The sequence below is a fragment of the Scatophagus argus genome, chromosome 14 (assembly GCF_020382885.2).
Source record: "Scatophagus argus isolate fScaArg1 chromosome 14, fScaArg1.pri, whole genome shotgun sequence".
Taxonomy (NCBI): Eukaryota; Metazoa; Chordata; class Actinopteri; family Scatophagidae; genus Scatophagus; species Scatophagus argus.
The window spans coordinates 19,299,979-19,320,911 of record NC_058506.1 but is presented as its reverse complement, the minus strand read 5'-3'; the positions used below and the strand labels follow the sequence as shown (position 1 = coordinate 19,320,911).

Sequence of the window (20,933 nt, the reverse complement as noted above, 5' to 3'; positions counted from 1 at the left end):
ATTTCAATTGCAATTCTTTGAAATGAATCATATTTTAAGAAACATGAAACAGGTTTTCACCCACAACTCACTCTGAAAGTTTGCTGAATTACAAAAATTCTGTTAAAATTCTGTGACACGACTGGGTTTTTGTGCATCATGTGTTCAGTAAGTTTCATTTCACTGTGATATTAGTGATGCCTCTTTTAAAAACTGCTCAAACAGTCTGAGCTCTAACTGTAACACGGTGTGCAGCACGTTTCCAAAATGCTGTTGTCAAATTGCTGAAGAGCCATCCATCCATCTTCTATACCGCTTATGCGTCAGGGTCGCGGGGGGGCTGGAGCCTACGGAGAGAGGCGGGGTACACCACAGTGCCAGCCACTGCACCACTGTGGTGCCCTAACTGCTGAAAATGATTTCTTAATTTACTTGTGTGTTGTCTGCCTGCAGTGCTTTGAGCTCTCTCAGCCACCGTACACACGGCAGACCTTTCGCAGTAGACATTTGGCTTGTCATAGCTTTAAACAGGCAGGATCATTCTCATGCTTCTCCTCAAAATGACTGCTGTGGAAACGGTCTATGATTTCTAAATCTGGTGATAAAATGTGTTGAGGGTCCATTTGTGTTAGTCTAACTGCTAGAAAAAGCCTTGGAGCTGATGCCCCGCCACATGCAGCTGGAGGCTTTTTTATCTTTTGCGACCTGAGTACTTCACTGTTTGGACTACAAACGATGACATTTAACTCAAGCCTCAATGGTGCCCTTCGTTTAGCGCTAATTAGCAAGTGTTAGCACGCTAACACACTTGTGAATCTGGTAAACATGTTAAACATGTCCCAGTCACACAAACGCATCCTCTAAACTTAGCACTACAGTCACAGCCAGCCCACAGCAGCAGAGCAGTTTCACCAGGTCCAGTGTGAGTCCACGGCAGCCTGACAGGAAAGATCCTTTTATATCAACCCCCCACCCCCCCACCGACAAGCCAAAAGAGCTCCAACAGACACACAATGTGGGAATGTTATTCACCCCTGCTAGACCTTTCAGGACCTTTCAAAACAAAACGTGGGTCAGCAGTAATTGTGTCCAGTGCCCAGCAGCACCCAGGGAGCCGGGATCCTGTTTACACCCCTGCCAGCGCCATCCTCCAACCTCTGTGACCGTTTCTTCCAAGTCCACCTGAGATCCAATCTGAAGGAGCGGCTGAGTTTTTTCTCATTACAGCGAGGAGGTTTGGAAGATCAGTCTGTGAGGAAAATAGCTCATCTAGGACAGGACTGTTGAGGTGATGTTGATGGTGTAGATGGTAGATATGTGAGATTTCAGTGCTGCTTTCCTTTGCCGTTACACATCGGTGTGGCCTGCAGCAGAGTCAGGGTCGAATCAGAGCTCCTGGGATTGTGCCTGATCAGAGACAACAACGAAACTAACAAAAACAAATGGCCAAATCTCTGACACTTTAACATCATGATGTTACAGATTTCAGTCTTTAACCTCCTGCTTCAGTTTTGTGCTGGCAAGGAGCCTGCGTTAGCTGTGGTGGGAAACATCAGTAGTCTCAGGCATTTATTGAAGTCCTGCGTCCTGTGCTTTGTGATGTACGTGACTTTTATATGAAGAAAGTAACTGCGTTTGTGTTTCCATCAGGCTGAAGATGTCTTTAAAAAGACGGCTGGTGTCCATGTTGTTGTGCTGTGTTTACTGCGTGGCCTCGCTCTTCTGCCTCCACCCGAACCGCAACAACTGCTTCTCCGTCGGAGCTCGGTGAGTGTGTGTGTGTGTGTGTGTGTGTGTGTGTGTGTGTCAGTGTGTAAAAACGGACAAATGTTTGAGGACTTTTTTTATCACAGCGACTGACGCTACAGACAACCATCAGACAACCACAACTCTGTGGAAAGTTTGTTAGTATGCTGCCAATCCAAAATCATTTCCAAACAACCTTATTTAGATGCTACAGTTTTCATATTTTGACTAGTTTTGTCCAGGTTATTGTGCATATGAACTTAGATTTTAAAAAGGACAAAACTTTCATTTTGATGAGAAGCTTGCCAGACAGCCTGACTCGAGCTGAATCAACACGTCTCTGCTCGTTCCTCACTAACTGCTTGACCTTCTCTTAGGAATCTGGTGTCAGTCGTCCAGCAGCTTTACCAGCGTGTCATTCGACTGCTGCGCACCACTCTCTGATCCACAGCGCTGCCTGTGTCCAATTAAAAGAAGAAGAAGAAGAAGAAGTAGAAGCAGAGGAAGGGGAACGAACTCTCAGACTGTGATGTTCCCACCAGCTATCTTCTCTCTGACTTGGGCTCCAGCTGTCCTGCTGTGTTTTTGCCACAGGAAGTCTCGGACTGTACTCAAAATGGGCAGGCGAGGAGTATCTGAAAAGGTTTATGTTTTTTTGCTGATTGACATTGTGGGTATCTGCTGTATGAGGTGCGAGTGAAGTGAAGATAAGGACAGTCATTTAAATGCTTTTAAGGCTTCAGTTCCGGCTTGGCTGCTCTGAGAGGGATGAAGCTTCAGCTGTCAGGCTCGTAGCCTGGAGGTTGCTGGCTGAAATATCTGGACGCCGTGGTACTGTTGATGTTACGTGTGAAGGTGCCTTCATTAACAGCAAGGCGGGGCAGAAAGTCATCATTCTAGCTGACAGTAGTATGTGTGGAGTGGGTGTGAGCCTGAAACAAACATATTAGAAGTCTTCACAGGCCCGAAACCTGTTAAACTCCTGTCCAAACTCATCATGCATTAATTCATTTTCAGGCAAAAATCTGGAAATAGATACAAAAGGGACCTCAGGACAGTCTCACGTCCATTGGTTGGTGTCAGAAAAGATGGATAGTGAAGGAAGAGTCAGCATATTTGGTCAAATCAGGATGGATGTCTCCTGGTGAAGTAGCTGCTTGTCTGAATTAGGGTTTGTGTCCGTGAAAATGAACAAAAGTGAGATGAATGAGTAAAGAAATGTTAAAAGCATTTAATACTACTAAGTCAGAGGATTATTTCACACAACAATGTTGTAAGAAATAAAGGATTTGTTGACTTGCTGCAGTGATGATTGTGGTAGAGCCGATCACAGATGACATTTCAGATAGAATACTGAGCAACAAGCTGCCTGAATTGACCTTAATATTATCTGCCGCTTTAAAAGGTGATGTTCCTTTGAGCGTGGCTCTGACTGTCAGTGTGCATGGGTTTGGTGACATCTTAATTTTTTCACTTTTTGTTCAAACTGAGTGAATGTGTAACACTCCCTCCAGCTTTAGCTGCTCCACCCTGGATGTCATGGTAAAAAATAAAAAGAAGACGATGGGGCACCTGGTAGCTCACCTGGTGGAGTGTGTGTGGCCTGGGTTGAGACCAAACCCTGGGCTCTTTGATGTTCCTGTTTACTTTCGACTGTTCTATCTAATGAAAAAGGCAAAATGCCAGATAAAAACATGCTTACGTGAATAAGTTTATAAAGAATTTCTGTGACTATCGAACAGTGGTGAATAAATGCTGGGCTGTGACAGTTGTCTACTGAGGTGATGTGATTGATGACTTTAACTTTAGGTCCTATTTCTCACTGCCATCAGTCCCTAAACCTGTTGTGAGGACGAACAGCAAGTGTTTATCATTCCATCCATCCATTTTCTATACCGCTTATCCGTCAGGGTCGCGGGGGAGCCGGAGCCTATCCCAGCTGACTACGGGCGAAAGGCAGGGTTCACCCTGGACTGGTCGCCAGTCAATCGCAGGGCCAACACACAAAGACAGTGTTTATCATTATTTAAACATAATCTAGATGATATTCACACCAATTAAACAAATTCAAATTTCTTAAGAAGCCTGTGTGTCATTTTTATTTTTTTTATATCTATCTATCTATCTATGCAAAATTGTAGAATTGATGACACTGTTTGCTATTTGAAATTGTGGCATCAAAACCCCCAGCCAAAAGTAACAAAAGAAAGCACTAAGGTCACATACAGGCATTTGGGTAGTGACAGACTGGACAAACTAGCCAAACAAGCTGTTAAAAAATGTATTATAGTATGTAGCCTCCCTCTGGTCAAAAATATGTTCTTTTTTTTTCCTGAAGTTGCATGCTTGAGCTTATGCGTGAAAACCTGTATGCGTGACATATGACGCTGTAAGTCTGTTTTCACATTTGTTGCAAAAAGTGTAAATGTTTTAAATATGCTCCATGAAAAATTGATTTTAAGAGGCAAGCTTCTTTATATGGCACAATTCAAACACAAAGTGCTTTCCAGTGGCTAAGAAATACATTAAGTTTTAATAATTGTTTTAATTAATTTAATCAAAAGGATTCGGTCTACACCTCAGTAAGGCAAAGGATGTTGGACCGATGAGAAAACATGTAGGAGTTAAGTAACTCCAGCAGGTGGCAGTAATGCGACACTAAGGACATTATCTGCCGTTAAACCTTAAAGGCAGCGGCGAAGAAGAAGCAGAAACAGGCTCGCTTCTGCTGTGTTTGACATTAGCTGAAATGGGTAGCTAACAGCAGGCGAGAAGTTTTTTTGCTGCTTGCACTCTGGTAAAGTCAAGCCGCGTACAGGCGTTAATTAAGTCATGGAAAACCAAGTTAAGTAGCAGGTTCCGAATTTTTATCGACACAACAGGTACGTGATATTTCGTCTGAATGTAACGGTAACTATTTCCTAACTGTTAAACCTCGCCAACAAGCTGGCTTGTGGTTTCTGCAAGCGGTTGCCGAGTAGCCGCTAGTGTAGCAGTAGCCTTCTGCTCAGAGCTAACCGTATGAAACAGTTGGGACGACCATCTCTGGAATAAACGTTCAAAATGCACGAATTTCAGCTGTTTAAACTGTGCGTTATAGCTAGAAGGCTGATTTATAATTCGTTGAGAAGGCACCGTCTTTATTTATCATATGACTTAACGATAATAAACTTCATTTAATTCTCGTGACACTGTTGCTGTCACTTAACTGTCATTCATGGTTTGCCCACACCGGCACACCAGCCAATGGAATCACTTAGTGTTTTGATTGATTGAACTCACAGCCAATAGCAGCGCCACAACAAATATGATGGCTCTCTCCGCGGTGTTCGACACAGCGGGCGTCTCTTTCCGGCGCAGTACGCTGGGATGCTGATGCTGAGAAGCCTCCTTGGACTGTAGCATCGTCAGAGCTCAATGTTTGTCGACATGTTGTATTGTCTGAGGTTGCAGCACTGCGTTGACCTCTGCCTGGGGGGGCTGCTTTTGTTTCTAGCGGGGCTCCCGCAGGTTGAAGCAGCGGCCGCCGCGGAGATGGCCAACTTGAACTGGAAGCCGTTCATCTACGGAGGGATGGCCTCGATTGTCGCAGAATTCGGTAGGCTACGTGATGCACCACAACACGCAGACCGTAACCGTCAGGTATTGTTGGGCTCACACGCTGTAATACTGTGCCGTTTTTATCGTCTATGCAAATAGACATTTCGGTTCCATGAATTTGCAGTCATGGGAAAATTCTGCTGCACCTGCTAAATGGTGGTAGCTCTGGCTCTACACGGGGAACGATGCATCCCACATGAATACATATCAGAGCTCTTTGGTGGAAAGTATATATGGCATCCTGCAACTGCAGATTTACACAATTCATGAAGGTAGACACATTCACAGTGTTTCTCCTTTGATCCAAACACAATAGTCTGCTGGGGTCTTAACGGGAATTAACACATTGTACCTCTCGGGTATTATCATAACTTCCGAGTCACAGTGCCTGGCATCAGTATTTCTAAAGTATATGTTTGCATAGATTGTCTCCTGCATGATAAAAAAAAAGATATTCCCTTCTTTAACCCATTTCCCAGGTTGTGCTCTGAGGTTTTTCCGATCACGTTTGTATATATTAATGCTACTTTTTGTTATGTTGTGAAATTTTTGATGTGTTGTACAAAAACAGAAAGATAATAGGCCGTTTCTGGTAACTGAATAGGAGTTGCAACTTGGGAAACCGTTTTTAAAAAATAATTAAATTGTATCATGTTCTGTGGCACAAATATAATTCATGACATGACCAAAAAAAGAAAATTCAAGTAATGGTTTTCATACCATTACTTGAATTTTCTTTTTTTGGTAAATCATATCTATTATTTCCAGTATTGTAATACTTTTAATCCTCAGGTACATTTCCCATCGACCTGACTAAAACCCGGCTCCAGGTCCAGGGTCAGTCCCAGTACACCGAGGTGCGTTACAGAGGGATGTTCCACGCCCTCTTCAGGATCGGCAAGGAGGAAGGTATCCGGGCGCTGTACTCTGGGTATGCAACCTGCTTTTTTCAGCTTTGCACAAACTACACACCGAATGATACTCACACTTTGGCCACTGCAGATGATTTTTCAAGTGCATGCAAGTTTGGAGCACAGTAGATAGAGGTAGTGTGTGGTGGTCGCTGGCTGCATTCACTAAAATCCTGAGTAAAACACAATAGCGTTTAATCTCTTAGGGAGGTGGTTTTGACTCAGTTGCCACAGATGATGCTTCATTTGAAAGCTATTGGTTAATCAAGCTCCTTAATCATTCACAGTCCTCACAGGAAACCATTCCCTAATCTAAAAAAATATTAAAGTATGATGCAATAATAATATAAAGATACTTAGATACTTTTTGTGATCAGTTGGCATTCATTTGGAGGCTTCTGTCTATTTAACAGTGGAGATTGATTACTGCTGTATTTGCTGTAACTGATTACTGTACAGAGAGTTTGTTCCCAATGTGATATTGTTTATACATTTCAAATGAATTTGGTGGTCATATCGCACATGATGCTGCATAGCAATGTCTTTTTAAAGAAGAATTTGTAAATGGAAATGACAGTAGTCAAGCAATGAAATCAACAGTGTTTTTACAAATTGAGTTCAATAGTCTAACCAAGGCATAGCTGTAAGTGTTGGGGACAAAAAAAGTTTAAATCGAAAACTGAATGGAATCGTCACATTGAAATTGAAGTCGAGGTTTTAGTCCATTAATCTGAGCGAGTTTGGTGTTCGTGTGTGATGGGAATTAAGTAAACAGAGGCCAGAAAATAGCATTAACTGCGTAATGGAGTTAATTCATTCAGTCAGCACTATGGGTGAAATGGTTACCAGTTTAATGATTAAACACGGTAGACCTCCAGATGGTTAGTGACACCGTTTCAGATTGTAATTATGATTAAAATTGTGTTTGATCTCCACGCTTTAAAGAACTTTTTCTATATTTGTCGTTCTTTATATGCTGTCCAGCATCGAGCTAGCAACAGTCCAGCAGGAGGGACACCGTAGACTCCAATGGAGGGAGTATCGCTATCAATGTCTTCTTGAGACTCATTTGTATTTATGTAAACTGTACATTGAGGTTCGTGCTTATACTCACATGTAACAAAGTACTGATCAAATGTCCGTGTGAGAGGCTGAGGGAACAAAGGCAAGCAAAAAGTGCATAGTGTTGGTAATTTCAGTAAAGAACCGTTTTATTTTCAGGGCTAAATGCTTTAAACTTGGATTCAGTCATTAGTTTCAGGAGGAATTCTTTAAAAATACATAAGACTTATCATAGAGTTTCAGTACTCGGTTCCAGGATGTGTGAATAAAGTCGCAGATAGCTTGCTGCTCCTGGGGCGAGAACACTTTAATTTAAACTCAGTAAATTCAGTTACTTCTTCTTGCTACATGCTGGAGATACGCTCCACGCTGATAGAAACAGCATGTGCTCAATACAATATGCAGTAATAAGCTTTGCCCACGGAGCTGTTACACTTTGTGGGTGGCTGAACTGTGATTTTACTGAATCCAGCTACAGATTTGAAAGAAGCCCAGTGGGAGCGAAATATGTTCCATTTTAAGAGAAGGATCTTCTCTTTGACTTCGCACCGCCTCATCTTCTGCACCTGCCTTCATTTTCCCACCAGGGAAAAGGTTAATAAATACATTTGACCTCTCCTTTCAGGATTTCTCCTGCCTTGTTGAGACAAGCTTCTTACGGCACAATCAAAATAGGAACCTACAACTCTCTGAAGAGGCTGTTTGTCAGTCGTCCAGAAGGTGAGTGTCGACTGTTTCTGCCTCTGACATTTTGTCTCTTACCTTTCTGCTTACAGCCTGCGTACAGGCAAGGAAACAAGCCTTTTGATTCGCAGGCTTCACTGAGTTATTGTCACACGAGTCACCTTAAAGCTTGAAATTAATTTCATTTGTAAGATATAAGTCTGGAACAACAGCAGCTGGCCAAACAATGAATAGAATAGAGTGTCTTCATTGTCACTGTACACACTATAACAAGATTGAAAACCGTGGCAGATGGTTTGTACGATACTGATAGTCGACAGCTGTGTATAGTAAATTTAGATTCAAGTTTGCATGGCTGGTCTGACTGGTTTCAGCCTGATGTAATCTCCTGCAAACTATAGGTACTATAAGCATTACTGACAGCCTCAACCCAGCTAAAAATTGCCCTCGAGTAAAACTCTTGACAGCCAACCTTGAACTGCTAAGAGCAGATTTCCTTAGCAGCAACAGTAAACAGTTTGGCAGTAGCAGCACCACAGTCATTTTCTTAAATGTACATTTTTTAACTGGTAAACACATGCATTCATCCGGGAATTCATAAGGAAGGAAAAGTTGCATCAGCTGCACCAAGTGTCTTTTAATTAGTCTAAAAACCTGCTCACATAAAAAGGAATCATTTCTGCTCCACGTGCACTAAAGCATTCCTGCCTTTGGCGAGCGCGAGCTCAGCCTTCCACACCTGCAACAGCTGAAGGCTCACGCACTCGTCCTAAGAATTTTAAGGAGGTTTGTTTATTTTGTTGAAACAACAAACTCAACTGAATTTCAGAATAGATATAATACGATATAATAAATGAACAAGACTTCAACCTTTCAAGTCAACCTTAATGTTTCTTCCAGCGAAGGTTTAGTTCAAACTTTTATTGTTGCTCATGTTCTTCATTCTGCTGCTTCTTCAATTCATTTTCCTTCTGTTTGGACTCAAAACATTTTTGTGCCTCAAGTATCTTCTGTCCTCTTTGTTCATGCTGGGACGCTTCGTGTGTGTGTGTGTTGGGTGTTCTGGTGGCAGGTTGCTTCTGTTTACATGTAGGCATGGCTGAAAAGGACTTAATGATGTTTTCCTCATTTACTATATGTGGCTTCAAGTAAGAGGTGGTCGGACTTTACCACAGTTTAGGTCAAGTTAGAGATTTAGAAAAGAGGATTTGTCCCTGTGAATCATCACAAGGTGAATTTACCCAGGTGCCATTGGTGCAGTAACTTGAGTCTTTACCAACAACCAGGTTTCTTTACTCAACACCAGCATTGTGTTGTTTACATGACCACTGAAAATGAAAGGCTAAATGTGTCGTGATGACCTGAGTGGTACCCAGCAGGCACTGATTTGCAAGCTAAATAAATGACATAAGAGCAAAGGGTTTCCAGGAAGGAAGGAAGAGACGGGGAGACAGCAGGATGGGGGTGTGCAGAATGAGAGGGTGAGTCAGGCTACATTCACACTGCAGCTGTAAGTGCTTCGATGTGCTTTTGCACTAATGTCAGACACAGAGCTCATGCCCCTAAACAAGTCCAAAATGTCATATATTTCACTGACTTTGCAGTAGATACTTTTTCAGCGCAAACAGCCAGTGTGTTTTCTATTCAGAGAGACGCCTCAGATCAGTCAAGACTTAAAGGCTTGTAACAAAACTGAAATGTGTGCAAAAGTAGTCTTTGGAAAAGACAGATGGAAGGAAACCCCAAATGATCTGCTCAGAGTGGAGCTGAAGGAATTAGTCGATCGGCAGAGGATGAATCTGCAATTATTGAAAATCATTTTTCAGGCCTGAAACACTAAGACATTCTCTTCCTTCAGCTTCTCAAATGTAAGGATTTCATCCTTGTCTGAAGATGCCCCCATGGGCACAACACGGTGACAACGTGTTTAAATATTAAAGTGGTTAGAAATATGCAGGCTCAGCCATGGAGAGGAAAAACATCCTAAAAACGTGAAAGTGGATCAGTGTTTGTTGTTTGGAGCTCTGATGTTCGCCCTCCCTGTAGAGAAGCACAGAGAGCCACTTCAGCTATCAGACAAATGGGTTCGCGCTACATTTGTCAGTGATTTGCCGGCGCCAGCATGTTTCTGAGACTCACAGGAAGTTTATGACCACGGGCGCCGTGTCTTCCTCAATTCCCTCTCCATCTGCGTTTTCTATTTGTCATTCGTCTTTTCTCATTGACTGGTTCTTTATCTGAAACTACCTTTGTATTCCCAGCCCCCCCCCCCTTGCTTCCCTGTCTTATTTCTTTTTTTTCACTTTCCTCCACTTTGCTTTCTTCTCTTCTTTCCTGCTGCTCCTCTCAATATTTGATGAGCAATTATTGAATAGCAGATAGATAATATCAATAATAGAGTAGATCAACATAGGAGAACAGGAGGGAGGGACTGAAGGAAATGAAATGGTGATGTTTTTTGTACTTTAATTAAAGTGCCTTTTGGAAAATACGCTGGAGATGAGAAGACACAAACTGAGTGACAACAATTAATTGTTAGAAGATCAAGAGAAATTTACAACCATTTTGATAATCGATTAATTGTTTCATTTGCCTGTTCCAGCTTCTTAAATGTTGGGATTCATTGCTTTTCTTTCGTCATTTATGAAAGTAAATGAAGAGTCTGTTGGTTGGACCGAAGAAACATTTTGACGACGGCACTTTGAGCTGTGAGAAACTGCAATGAGAATTTTTCACAATGACGTTGTGACAATTTGAAAATTCCAAAACAAAGTGATTAATGGATTAGGCATGAAAATAATCATGAATAATCATTAGTTACAGCCTTAATACGAATCGAGTGTTTAGGCAATTCATGATATTGTGATAATAGCGAAATGTTGTTTCATTAGCCTTTGCATACAAATTATTACTTAAAAATGAACAATATCACAAAAGAAAATAGTGTGATACTCAGGTATATCAGTATATTCTCCACTTCGCTGCTTTGAAGCCACAATGTTTCTGCAAGAAAGCCGCATATAAAGTCACTGTACCAGGATGGTATTCGGTCCAGAAGGAGATCCAGAACCTAACGTGGCCCTAAAGCCACAAACTGACATTATTACATTTCTGTTTGTAAACTGGTTAAACTAAAATATCTGCACCAATAAACCAGGGCAAGTGCCTTGTGCATTCAGTGTTCTTATGCTGATGATTCTTAATGTAAGTTGACAGATAGAAAAGGAAAGGTTAAAGGGAAGGGAGCAAGGAAGGATAACCACTTTAGATGAAACCACACGCACATCCACGTGACGTGAAGTCTCGACGGGTACGGTGGCTTGGAAAATAGCCACATGAGGCTCTGAAATTGATGATTTTTTTTGTTTGTTTGTTAGAAGAGAGAAGGGACAAGAATAAGCTAGTTAGTGTTGGCCTGACAGCAGCTGAAGTGATGCGTCATTTGGAGGTGGGCGTGGTTTCATCTGAAGTGAGTTGGAAAAATGATGGAAGCTAATCTGTGGGTGAAGAGATTTTGTTTCTGATCTCTCTCTCTCTTTGTTTTTTTTTTTTTTGTTTGTTTTTGTTTGTTTCTGTTGATTGTTTGCCTCTCTACTCTGCATGCCTTCTGCCACGATGGTGCCACTGTGTTTTGAATGCTTGTTTTGATGCAGGCTTGGGTTTGCCCAGTGGTTGTGGTGGGATCGAACGCCCCATTCCCCTGTCCAAAAAATGAGCGGCGCGAGGACCGCCACACTAACTGTTGGTCAGATTGATCAAGGATCACTGTAACTATTGTTCTGAACTCAGTCCACTATTATTCTGTCACCTCCTCCTCCTTCTTTGTCTTCTTACTCCAGTGTAGACACCATACTGGGTTACTAATAATGAGATCCACCACATGCTAACCCTGACAAACTCTGCTGAAGTTAATTGCTAACAGTGGTTCCTGTTTATTCAAGCCAATGTACAGAGCTCAGAGTTTCTCTCAAGCAAAAAAACGAAATTATTCTCAACGTTTGTTTCGATCTGCTCGGAGTGCCAGATGGGTGGACGTTCACACGTCATAAAAGTGAGAAACTAACCGTTTGAAGGTCCATCAAAGCCAGCGGGCGTTGATTCACACCTAACTCCACCCATGTGGTGTTCCAAGTAGGTCAGAGAGAACATAAACGCTTGTATGCAGATAACATAAATTAGACACAATGATTTCTTTGCAGGGAGCCCAGAGTAGTAGAAAATAATCCTTGATAATAATTGCCTGTCTGTAAGATACTTTTTGTCCTTTCTGACTTTCTTGTCGAAAATTATGTTCAGAGTTCATATCGATGCTAAATTTGTAGCTTTGCAAGAATCAAACGGGATATAAAAAACAGGTTCTGTCACTCTAAGTGCACTCTTGCGGTGTCATTTTCAACACGTTGTTTGTCTCGTTTGGGCTGGAGGATATTGAGATTTTGAAAAAAGAAAAGTGCATACCCACCATGACTAAGCACTTGTTAGAGGCAGGTGTTTAAAATCAAAGGGCTGATTCTTACCCTGCAAGCAGGAAGAGTCTGTTGAGTCTTTGTACTTTGGTGTTAATTTTGATGCAGATTCATCACCTTTGGCCAAAAACACAGTTCAACTGTTCACATGTTTTAGCCCAAACACGATCTACTTGTGTGCTGAAAATGACACACAGTTTAATAAAGTGGACAACATGCATGATAATTTTACTTTGTGGAAGTAACATATCATCCCTGTAGACATCTGCACATAGTACATTATAGGCTGATCTTAACAAAATTGTGTTTTTGTGCTTCAGCTGATATTGTTTCTTGTCTCTTTAACGGCAGACGAGACGATGGTCATCAACGTCTTCTGTGGCGTCGTGTCTGGAGTCCTGTCCTCATCTCTGGCCAACCCCACCGACGTCCTCAAGGTGATTCTCAATGCTGAGGACATTTATCATCTTTGATAAATAGTCGTCTGTGTTCAGCCCTGTCATCCCCTGCTCATGTGTTGACAACAATTACATGAAAACAACTTCAACTTTGTGCTTAAATTTTTCGATTTTAGATTCTCTAAAATTCTCATTGAGTCCTTTGTGTCAAGAACAATGATTCACCTCGTAAAATGGTGGGATTCACAGCAGGCGGTCTGTTAACTGTGTGTGTTTCAGATTAGAATGCAGGCGCAGGGCAGTCTCCTCCAAGGCAGCATGATGTCCAACTTCATCAACATCTACCAGACGGAGGGCACCAGAGGGCTGTGGAGGGTGAGTGCAGGATGAGGATGTGTGTCAGCTATAGAGACGTCTGCCTCCTCTTCATTATGAGGGACCTCGATGGCACTTCACCTGTGGCACTGAGAGCACCAAAAGAAAACCAGCAATGTCGCTCTCCATAAGTCATGACCCGGTTACTCAAGATAATCCATAGACCTTGTTTTTAATGGGTTTTTTTTTGTAATTAGAGTTATAAAATTGTGTTTTTCAATGAGGTCAACCACGCAGATGACTGTTGATTTAACGGCTTAAAAAGACACTTTATGTTTCAGCTCGACTTTAAAAAAAGGTGTTGCATTAATATTCTGTTCACAACTTGTTTTCCTTGACCCCAAGATACCTTAAAAAAAAAAAAAAAAAACAAAGCAGTTATTTCAAATACATCAATATTTTGGGTACATTTTAGGTACATGCGCTCGAGATTGAAACACGTTGACGTAGCCGAGCAGAGTTACAATCTTCCTCCTCATCCTCCTCCTCCTCCTCCTTCTCCTTCTCCTCCTCAGGGTGTCATCCCCACAGCACAGCGAGCAGCCATCGTCGTCGGGGTGGAGCTTCCTGTCTACGACATCACAAAGAAACACCTGCTTCGCTCTGGCCTTATGGGAGACACCATTTTGGCACATTTCATGTAAGTTTATATATTCGTCAGCTCTTTTCAGGTCAAGAGTGGTCACCCTTCTCGATCATGCAGTTGGTTTGTTTAAGCACTGATGAAAACTGCTCCGAAAGCTAGCGGCTTATCAGAACTTCTTCTAACCTTGTTCCATGTCCGGACGTCCGCTGTTCAGCTCAAGTTTCACGTGCGGCTTGGCGGGTGCGCTGGCCTCCAACCCTGTAGATGTGGTCCGGACGCGGATGATGAACCAGCGAGTTTTGTCGGGAGCACCCATGTACAAAGGAACACTGGACGGAGTGATGCAGACATGGAGGAACGAGGGCTTCTTCGCTCTCTATAAGGGATTCTGGCCAAACTGGCTGCGACTGGGGCCTTGGAACATCATTGTATCCTTTAAAACCTAAGACCTACTGACTGAAATCAGACCTCAGAATAGTTATTGAAGCGTCAAAGCCGTGTCGTAACCTCCGTGTCCGCGTTGCATTGAGTGTCTTTTCTCTGTCAGAAATGCACTTTTCATCCGTCGCTTTCTTTTTCATTTTGACATTCCAACCAACCAGAATTTGCCCCCAGTGCAGTTTATTTGTCAGGCCACTGAGCGGCACCAGCCTGTTCACTGTCACAGTTTTCCTTAGCACACATTTCAGTTCTTCATCACCTTCGAGCAGCTGAAGAAGCTCCCGTTTTAACAGCAGCAGGAAGCGGGACTTGACCGGTCTGTCAGACCGTGTCACATAAGTGTATAAGTGGGGTGTGAGCACAGCAGCACCTGGAGATTTCACACCAGTTTATTCACACTCCCTTCACACTCATACCAGTGATACGTTACGGTATCAGTCATCTCCTCGCGCTCATCCAAAGCTTATGTTGAGTTCTTTTTATTTATTGTCACTGCTTCTGTTATCGTACTGCTTTACGGACTCCCCAGGCAGCTAAATATTTGGTTGTAGCAAAAGTTTGGAAGATGAGCCTCATTCTGTTGAGCTGATGAGAAAGACAGAGTTTACCCCTGTCTATTAGGTGGCTGGAGTCTTGTGAACTTCGTTTCCTCGGGATTGCTTCACAGATCTGGGAAAACACAGGGGAATCAGTTTAATTGTAAGCCCAGGATTTGCAGAATGCCGTTACAGACGGTTTGAGGAATTTTTAAAAAAGGAGAAAAGATTGTGAAGTTTAAAAATGTAATGACATGTAGGAAGCCTGTATTTTTAATTGCATTGGCTCCGCGGGAAATGCGATCGGGAACTATGTCAGATTTAACTGATGAATGTGGAGTGATCGCATTTCATTAACTTCTGTCAGAATTTTTCACTCATTTATTTATTTTTTTTATTTTCAGGAAATATTCAATTCAGATCAGTCACTACGAATGAAGGTTTTTTTAATCTTTATCTTTGCTGAAGAGACATTTATTTTTGTCGCTTTGTTCACCTCCAGCCTGCTGCAGTGTTGCCAGCCGATGGCTTGTGAGCGATGCTTGCCTCCACACTTCCGTTCCTGATCCAGCACATAGTGTGAGTCGCTGTACAAACTCGGTCGCACACGGAGGTGGATGTACTTTATCTAACGCATGTCCAGGTGTACGTATGCTGCCTTGTTGCACTGCTCTTGCTGTCGTGTCACTCGTGGCAGTCGATGTGGACAGGAAGTGGGAAAGAGGGCCTTTGTGCCAAAATTAGTTATTACCAAATGGGGTTGAATTTATTTGCAGATACTTCTGAAAGTTGTTATGTTTGCTGATACTCTGAGTTTGTGTAAAATTCTTTACAAGAAAAACTAAAACAAACCAAATGGATTTTTTTTTTTTTAAATTGTATTTTAAGCTCTGAACGATATCTGAACAGTTATCCTTACACGTATTATGAGTTATTCGCAAATACAAATTGTCCCTCGTTTGATTTGTACGAAACAGGAGTGCAGCTTCCCCCTCACCCTTCTGTCCATCTGCGTCACCAAGCCTTTTTTTTTTAAAAGTCAAATATTATATTTTCAAAGTACTTTTTATTTGTTTCAAAAGCTTTAAGGTATTTATTTTCTTATCTTTTGGTCCTCCTGATCACAGCTGGGTGTGTTTTAGGTTAGGCGTCCTGAAAGTCGTATTTCATCTGTTGTGACGGCACAAACCTGCTGGATTCATTAACTGATGGAAATATTTTATAATTAGCTTCCACAGCACTTGCTATGCTCCACGTGTGCTGCTGTGTCCTGTTCTGTGCTGTAGTTGGTTTGTTATATCTGAGACCATAACCCAGCTTGATTCTGTCTCAGTCATATTTCGTCCATCCTCGTTTTCAGTCTCACCTCTTTATTTGCTTTCTTCTACGTTGTCGGGATTTTGTGAATGAGCTTTTGCCTTCACACGTTTCCTCATCTTGGTTAAAAACACGTTGCCCTTTTAGCCTGAGATGCAGCAGCAGAAATCTCACAGGCACTGAGAAATCTGATCCTGACTGCAGAATCCAACATCTGCATACCCAAAGCCACCAATAGGAGGTAAAATGTGTATCCACCAGAAGGTCACTCTTCCTTTCCATGAGCTGTGGTTTCCCAGCAGCATCTGACTGTTTTACATTTTATCTGACTGCGAGGTGATGGATTCAGTTGATTTTACTGAGGGACTGTGTGTGTGTGTGTGTGTGTGTGTGTGTGTGTGTGTGTGCGCGCGCGCGCGCCTGAGTTTGATGTTAAGGTATTTTAATGCAGTCTTGCCAGAGGCGCACTGTTACAGCCTTACACTTTATGTTGATGGCCTGTTTATGATGTCATATGATATCCTCCTCTGCCTGTACTCATGTCTCATTACTGTATTGAGTTTGAGTGTGTGGGTTTAGTATTTTTCTTCGGACACACAGCTCCTAACCTTTCAGGCACGGCGAGTGATTTTCACTGTTCACACATGCAGCTACATTGAGGAACATTTCTGTCTTCCGCCTTTTCACACATGCCATGGAAATGCAGGATAGATGGGGCGAAAGACAGTCCAGCTGACAGCAGTGACAGCCACCATAAAGCTCAACAGACGGAGGACACATTTAGTACATCACACACCCTGGGAACCTTTGCAGTTTGGTTAGATTTAGGCACCGTTATCTCAGTGTCGTCTATCATGCGCCTTCCTGTTATTTTATATTAATAAAATAGTATAATAATAGTATATTAGTTTGCTTACTAGTATGTTATGTTTTTGTGGCACTAAACAAGGTTCAAATACACCACCATCAGAGTCTTGTGTCAGGCAGAAGTTACTGCTTTCATTCTCAATGCAGTCGTACCAGCATTTTCCCTGAAATCTCACGCAGCCTTTAAGAGGGAAGTTGTAGAAGTGGTAGAGATTTCCTTGCTGCCATTCACACTCTAATACGTGCAGGAAACGTTTCTGAACATTTCACAGATAGACTGTACGTGTCAAAGGGACTGTAGTTACCTTCTACAGACCCTCAGTGTAACGGGAATTTTTCGGAAACCAGTTTCAAAGCATTTCGATGCATCTGTGGGGAAATGTGTTCGGGGCTACCTCAGCGGTCGTGCTTTCCTGAGCCATTTAAAGCTTCTGTTAACAGTCATGCATAGTACTGGAATACAGAAAAATATCTAGTTATCTAGATTCATCTGCACAACATTTACCTTCCTGTAAACTGTGTGAAGTTTAAGTTTAATCAGCTTGTTTAGTAAACCACAAATTGGTAGTAAAGAGTTTCCACCGAGTGAAGAATCGGCTCTCAGATGTTCAGTGTGTGAGTGCTGAGTTAATGTGAGTGCAGCGCTTAGGGTGAGGTCGCAGGTCCAGTGAGTCTGCTTTTGTGTTTCATCCACACTGAAGAAAAAGCAGATCTCAAAATGGTTCACGCAGCTGCTTGTAAAGGTTTCTTTTATGCTCACCAACAACTTCTTTCTTTGTGCACATTTTTGCATGTTGCGTGAATGTAAATATTGTTGTGACACTTCACTCCCTCATATCATATCTGTGGTGGGGTTTTTGGGGTTTTTTTTGTTTGTTTGTTTTCAGGTAATTTGTGTGAACTGATCCTTTAATTCCCCCCCCCCCCCCCCATGTTGTGTCGCCGTGAGCTGATGAGTGTCGGATCGCAGCAGGGTTTGCTGTCACATGACCAGCCTTTGAGCCGTCCTGTAGTTCACCTCTGAGATTGTGTTAGTGTTGTTAAAGTTATTTTAGAACAATGTTGGGGAATTTTATGTTTTAGGTTTCCTGGTTATTTTTCTAATTATTTTTAAAGAGTGCGGCTTTTAATGTCAACCTGGTTTGATCTATTGATTTGATTGAAAAGACCCTGTTGTCCATTCCTGCTCAAAAAACAAAAAGCATTGCTCACGCTGGCATGTTTTACTTTGATTTTGTGTTTTTACGTGAACTGTTGCTAAGTGCTCCGAGTCTCGAATTTGTTGACCAAATATTTTAAATCTCTCCGTCTCTTTCAACCAGAGAGGGTGAGAAAGGTTTCCCCCGATGCAAATCCACAGATTGCGTCAGTTCCATCAGTATGACGCGTAATCACCGTCACCTTTGGCTGTTTTTTAAATTTATTTACTCATTTTATTGTTTATTCATTTTTTATTAATAGAAATTCACTCTAATTACCTGCATCCGTTTTGTAAAACATCCTGTGTGCATCCTAATTTTACCAGAAACTTTTAACAGCTTTTTTTGTTCTTTTGTGTAGCGCTTCCTGAAAGAGAACTTGTGATTGGTTGAAGTCAGAGAATAGTTTGACAACACAGGAGAACCTCTTCAAAATGTCCCCCCAGTGTGCCATGCAATCAGATTTTTTCATTTGGTATTTAAACTTTTTACATCAGTAGACTTTTCAATCTATCCTACTGTTTTAATTCAGAAGTAATATAAAACTTGTGACATGTTTCCTCCCATTTTCCTCCCCCCATGCCTCCATTCAGACATTCACATCAGTGATTCCTTCCCTGCAGACTGTTTGTCTGCTTGTGTTTGTTTTCCCTTGTCCTGCTGTCACGCCGATCAAACTGAGAAGATATCAGCCATTGACTTAGCATTGGATTTCAGCCAGTTAGCATGATGTCATCACCTCCTGATCACAGCCTGAGATCCTGCGGTAAAATCATTTTATCCGCATGTTTAGTTCATTGGTTTGATTGCTCAGCGAAACGAACGCCCTGCTTATAATGTTTTCGTCAAGATGTTTTGTCGCAAACTTTGAGTGTGGAAATTGTGGCCGTCTGACAGGAGAAGAAAATCTATAAATATTTTTGTACATTTTCTCTTCACTTCCACTTACCATTTGCACTTTCGTGTGTCATTGCTGTCTCTTAACCCTTACGCTTGTTCACTTGATGAATTTCTATGGTGGAAGTTATAAGATTTTTTTTCCTCTCTTTGACAGAATGGGTTGGGCTTTATATAAATTCAGTCCTCACTCCAATAAATTATATGCTGTGATTGTTTCTGTATCAGATTATTTCTTCTTCTTTGTTCGGTTGGGCTGGTAAAATCAAACTTCTAGATTATAATATTTAAGCTTTTACCAGCTTGTCCGTGTCTGACTGTGGTGCAGTGTCTGCATGTCACCACAGGGTGGAGCTGTTTGGAACATTGGAAAATCAAAATATACAGCATACAGAGCAGCTCTAGAATTAATAGACCTAATCAGAATCAGAATCAGAATCAGAATTCCTTTATTAATCCCTGGAGGGAAATTCTTGTAATAACACTTTACCGTTGTGGTTGGGACAATGGTGTCCACACAGAAGTTTATGTAGGCAGTGATGCACTCAGTGAGCCCATCAATGTCCTCGCCGTGGGGCTCACGGAGTGCCTGCCAGTCTGTCACCTCAAAACAGCCCTGGAGTGTCTCATTCGCCTCGTCTGTCCATCTCCTCACAGTCCTTGAAGTTGCGGGCAGACGCTTTACGAGAGGCACATAGCAGGGGGAGAGGTGGATCAGGTTGTGATCTGACCTGCCTAGTGGGGGGAGGGGGGAAGAGCTGTAACAGTCCTTTGCGTTAGCATACAGCAGATCTATTGTTCTTCCCTCTCTGGTAGGACAGTTCACAAACTGAGTGAAAGTGGGGAGTGTTTTGTCCAGGTTAATATGGTTGAAATCACCCGAGATTGCAATGAATGGGTGAAAGGTGAGAGGTGAAAATATTTCGACATTAACTGAGAAAAGCCTACAGTAGAATTATTTAATTTATTTCAAGTCAAGTCAAGTCAAGTCAACTTTATTTGTATAGCCCATTTTTACAAGCAGTTTGTCTCAAAGGGCTTAATTCAATTCAATTCAATTCAGTTTATTTATATAGCGCCAATTCACAACAAAAGTTATCTCATGACACTTTCCAATTAGAGCAGGTCTAGACCAAACTCTTTAATTAAATTGTAAAATAGAGAGAGCCCAACATTCCCCCTTGAGCAAGCACTTGGCGACAGTGGCGAGGAAAAACTGCCTTTTAGAAGGCAGAAACCTCGGAGCAGACCCCGGCTCAAGATGGGCGGCCATCTGCCTTGACCGGTTGGGTTGAGAGAGAGAGAGAGAGAGAGAGAGAGAGAGAGAGAGAGAGCAGGAGAGCGACAGAGAGAGCAAGGGAGAGAGGCAGAGGGGGTGGGGCGTGAGAGAAGGAGCACACAAGCAGAGATGCATAGCAGCAGTAATAATACCAGAAGTATCGAAATGTAGATAATGATAATGACAATGAAGTATACAGAAGGTATTATGGTGATTTTGATAACAATGGTAGTGACAATAATGGTAGTAGCTGTACTGAGTCTTAACAGATTTAAATCAGATTATGACTAAACAGTAGTAATTGCAGTAGGTTTTGAGCAGGACGACAGCAGGACCGCAGCAGGAGGTCCAGTCATGATCGCTAGGAATCTGCGGGACAAGAAAGCACAGGGACTCCAGGGAAGAAGTTGAGTTAGTAATATGCATTAATGGGACATGAATGTGTGCAGAAGGAGAGGGAGAGGAAGAAAGAGCTCAGTGCGTCATGGGAGGGCCCCCGGCAGTCTAAGCCTATAGCAGCATAACTAGGGGCCGGCCTAGGCCAGCCCTAACTATAAGCTTTATCAAAGAGGAAAGTTTTTAGTCTACTC

At 42.2% G+C, this 20,933-nt stretch overlaps 1 protein-coding gene across 1 annotated transcript; it reads left to right on the top strand.

Moving 5' to 3' along the window:
- The first annotated feature begins 4,412 nt into the window (after positions 1–4,412).
- On the top strand, positions 4,413–19,277 carry slc25a14 (solute carrier family 25 member 14). Its single transcript, XM_046410798.1, has 9 exons — positions 4,413–4,607; positions 5,222–5,323; positions 6,118–6,256; positions 7,924–8,018; positions 12,800–12,885; positions 13,126–13,221; positions 13,737–13,861; positions 14,022–14,235; positions 14,497–19,277. Exons 2-9 carry the CDS (start codon positions 5,260–5,262, stop codon positions 14,536–14,538), a joined length of 861 nt encoding a protein of 286 aa, XP_046266754.1. The 5' UTR covers positions 4,413–4,607; positions 5,222–5,259; the 3' UTR covers positions 14,539–19,277.
- Positions 19,278–20,933: the final 1,656 nt, after the last annotated feature.

Bases quoted from the DNA above. Each gene is read 5' to 3' on its own strand.
- slc25a14 (XM_046410798.1), top strand. From the start codon at position 5,260: ATGGCCAACTTGAACTGGAAGCCGTTCATCTACGGAGGGATGGCCTCG. The intron at 12,886-13,125 runs GTGATTCTCAAT...TGTGTGTTTCAG, and splicing joins ACCCCACCGACGTCCTCAAG to ATTAGAATGCAGGCGCAGGG. The intron at 13,222-13,736 runs GTGAGTGCAGGA...TCTCCTCCTCAG, and splicing joins GCACCAGAGGGCTGTGGAGG to GGTGTCATCCCCACAGCACA.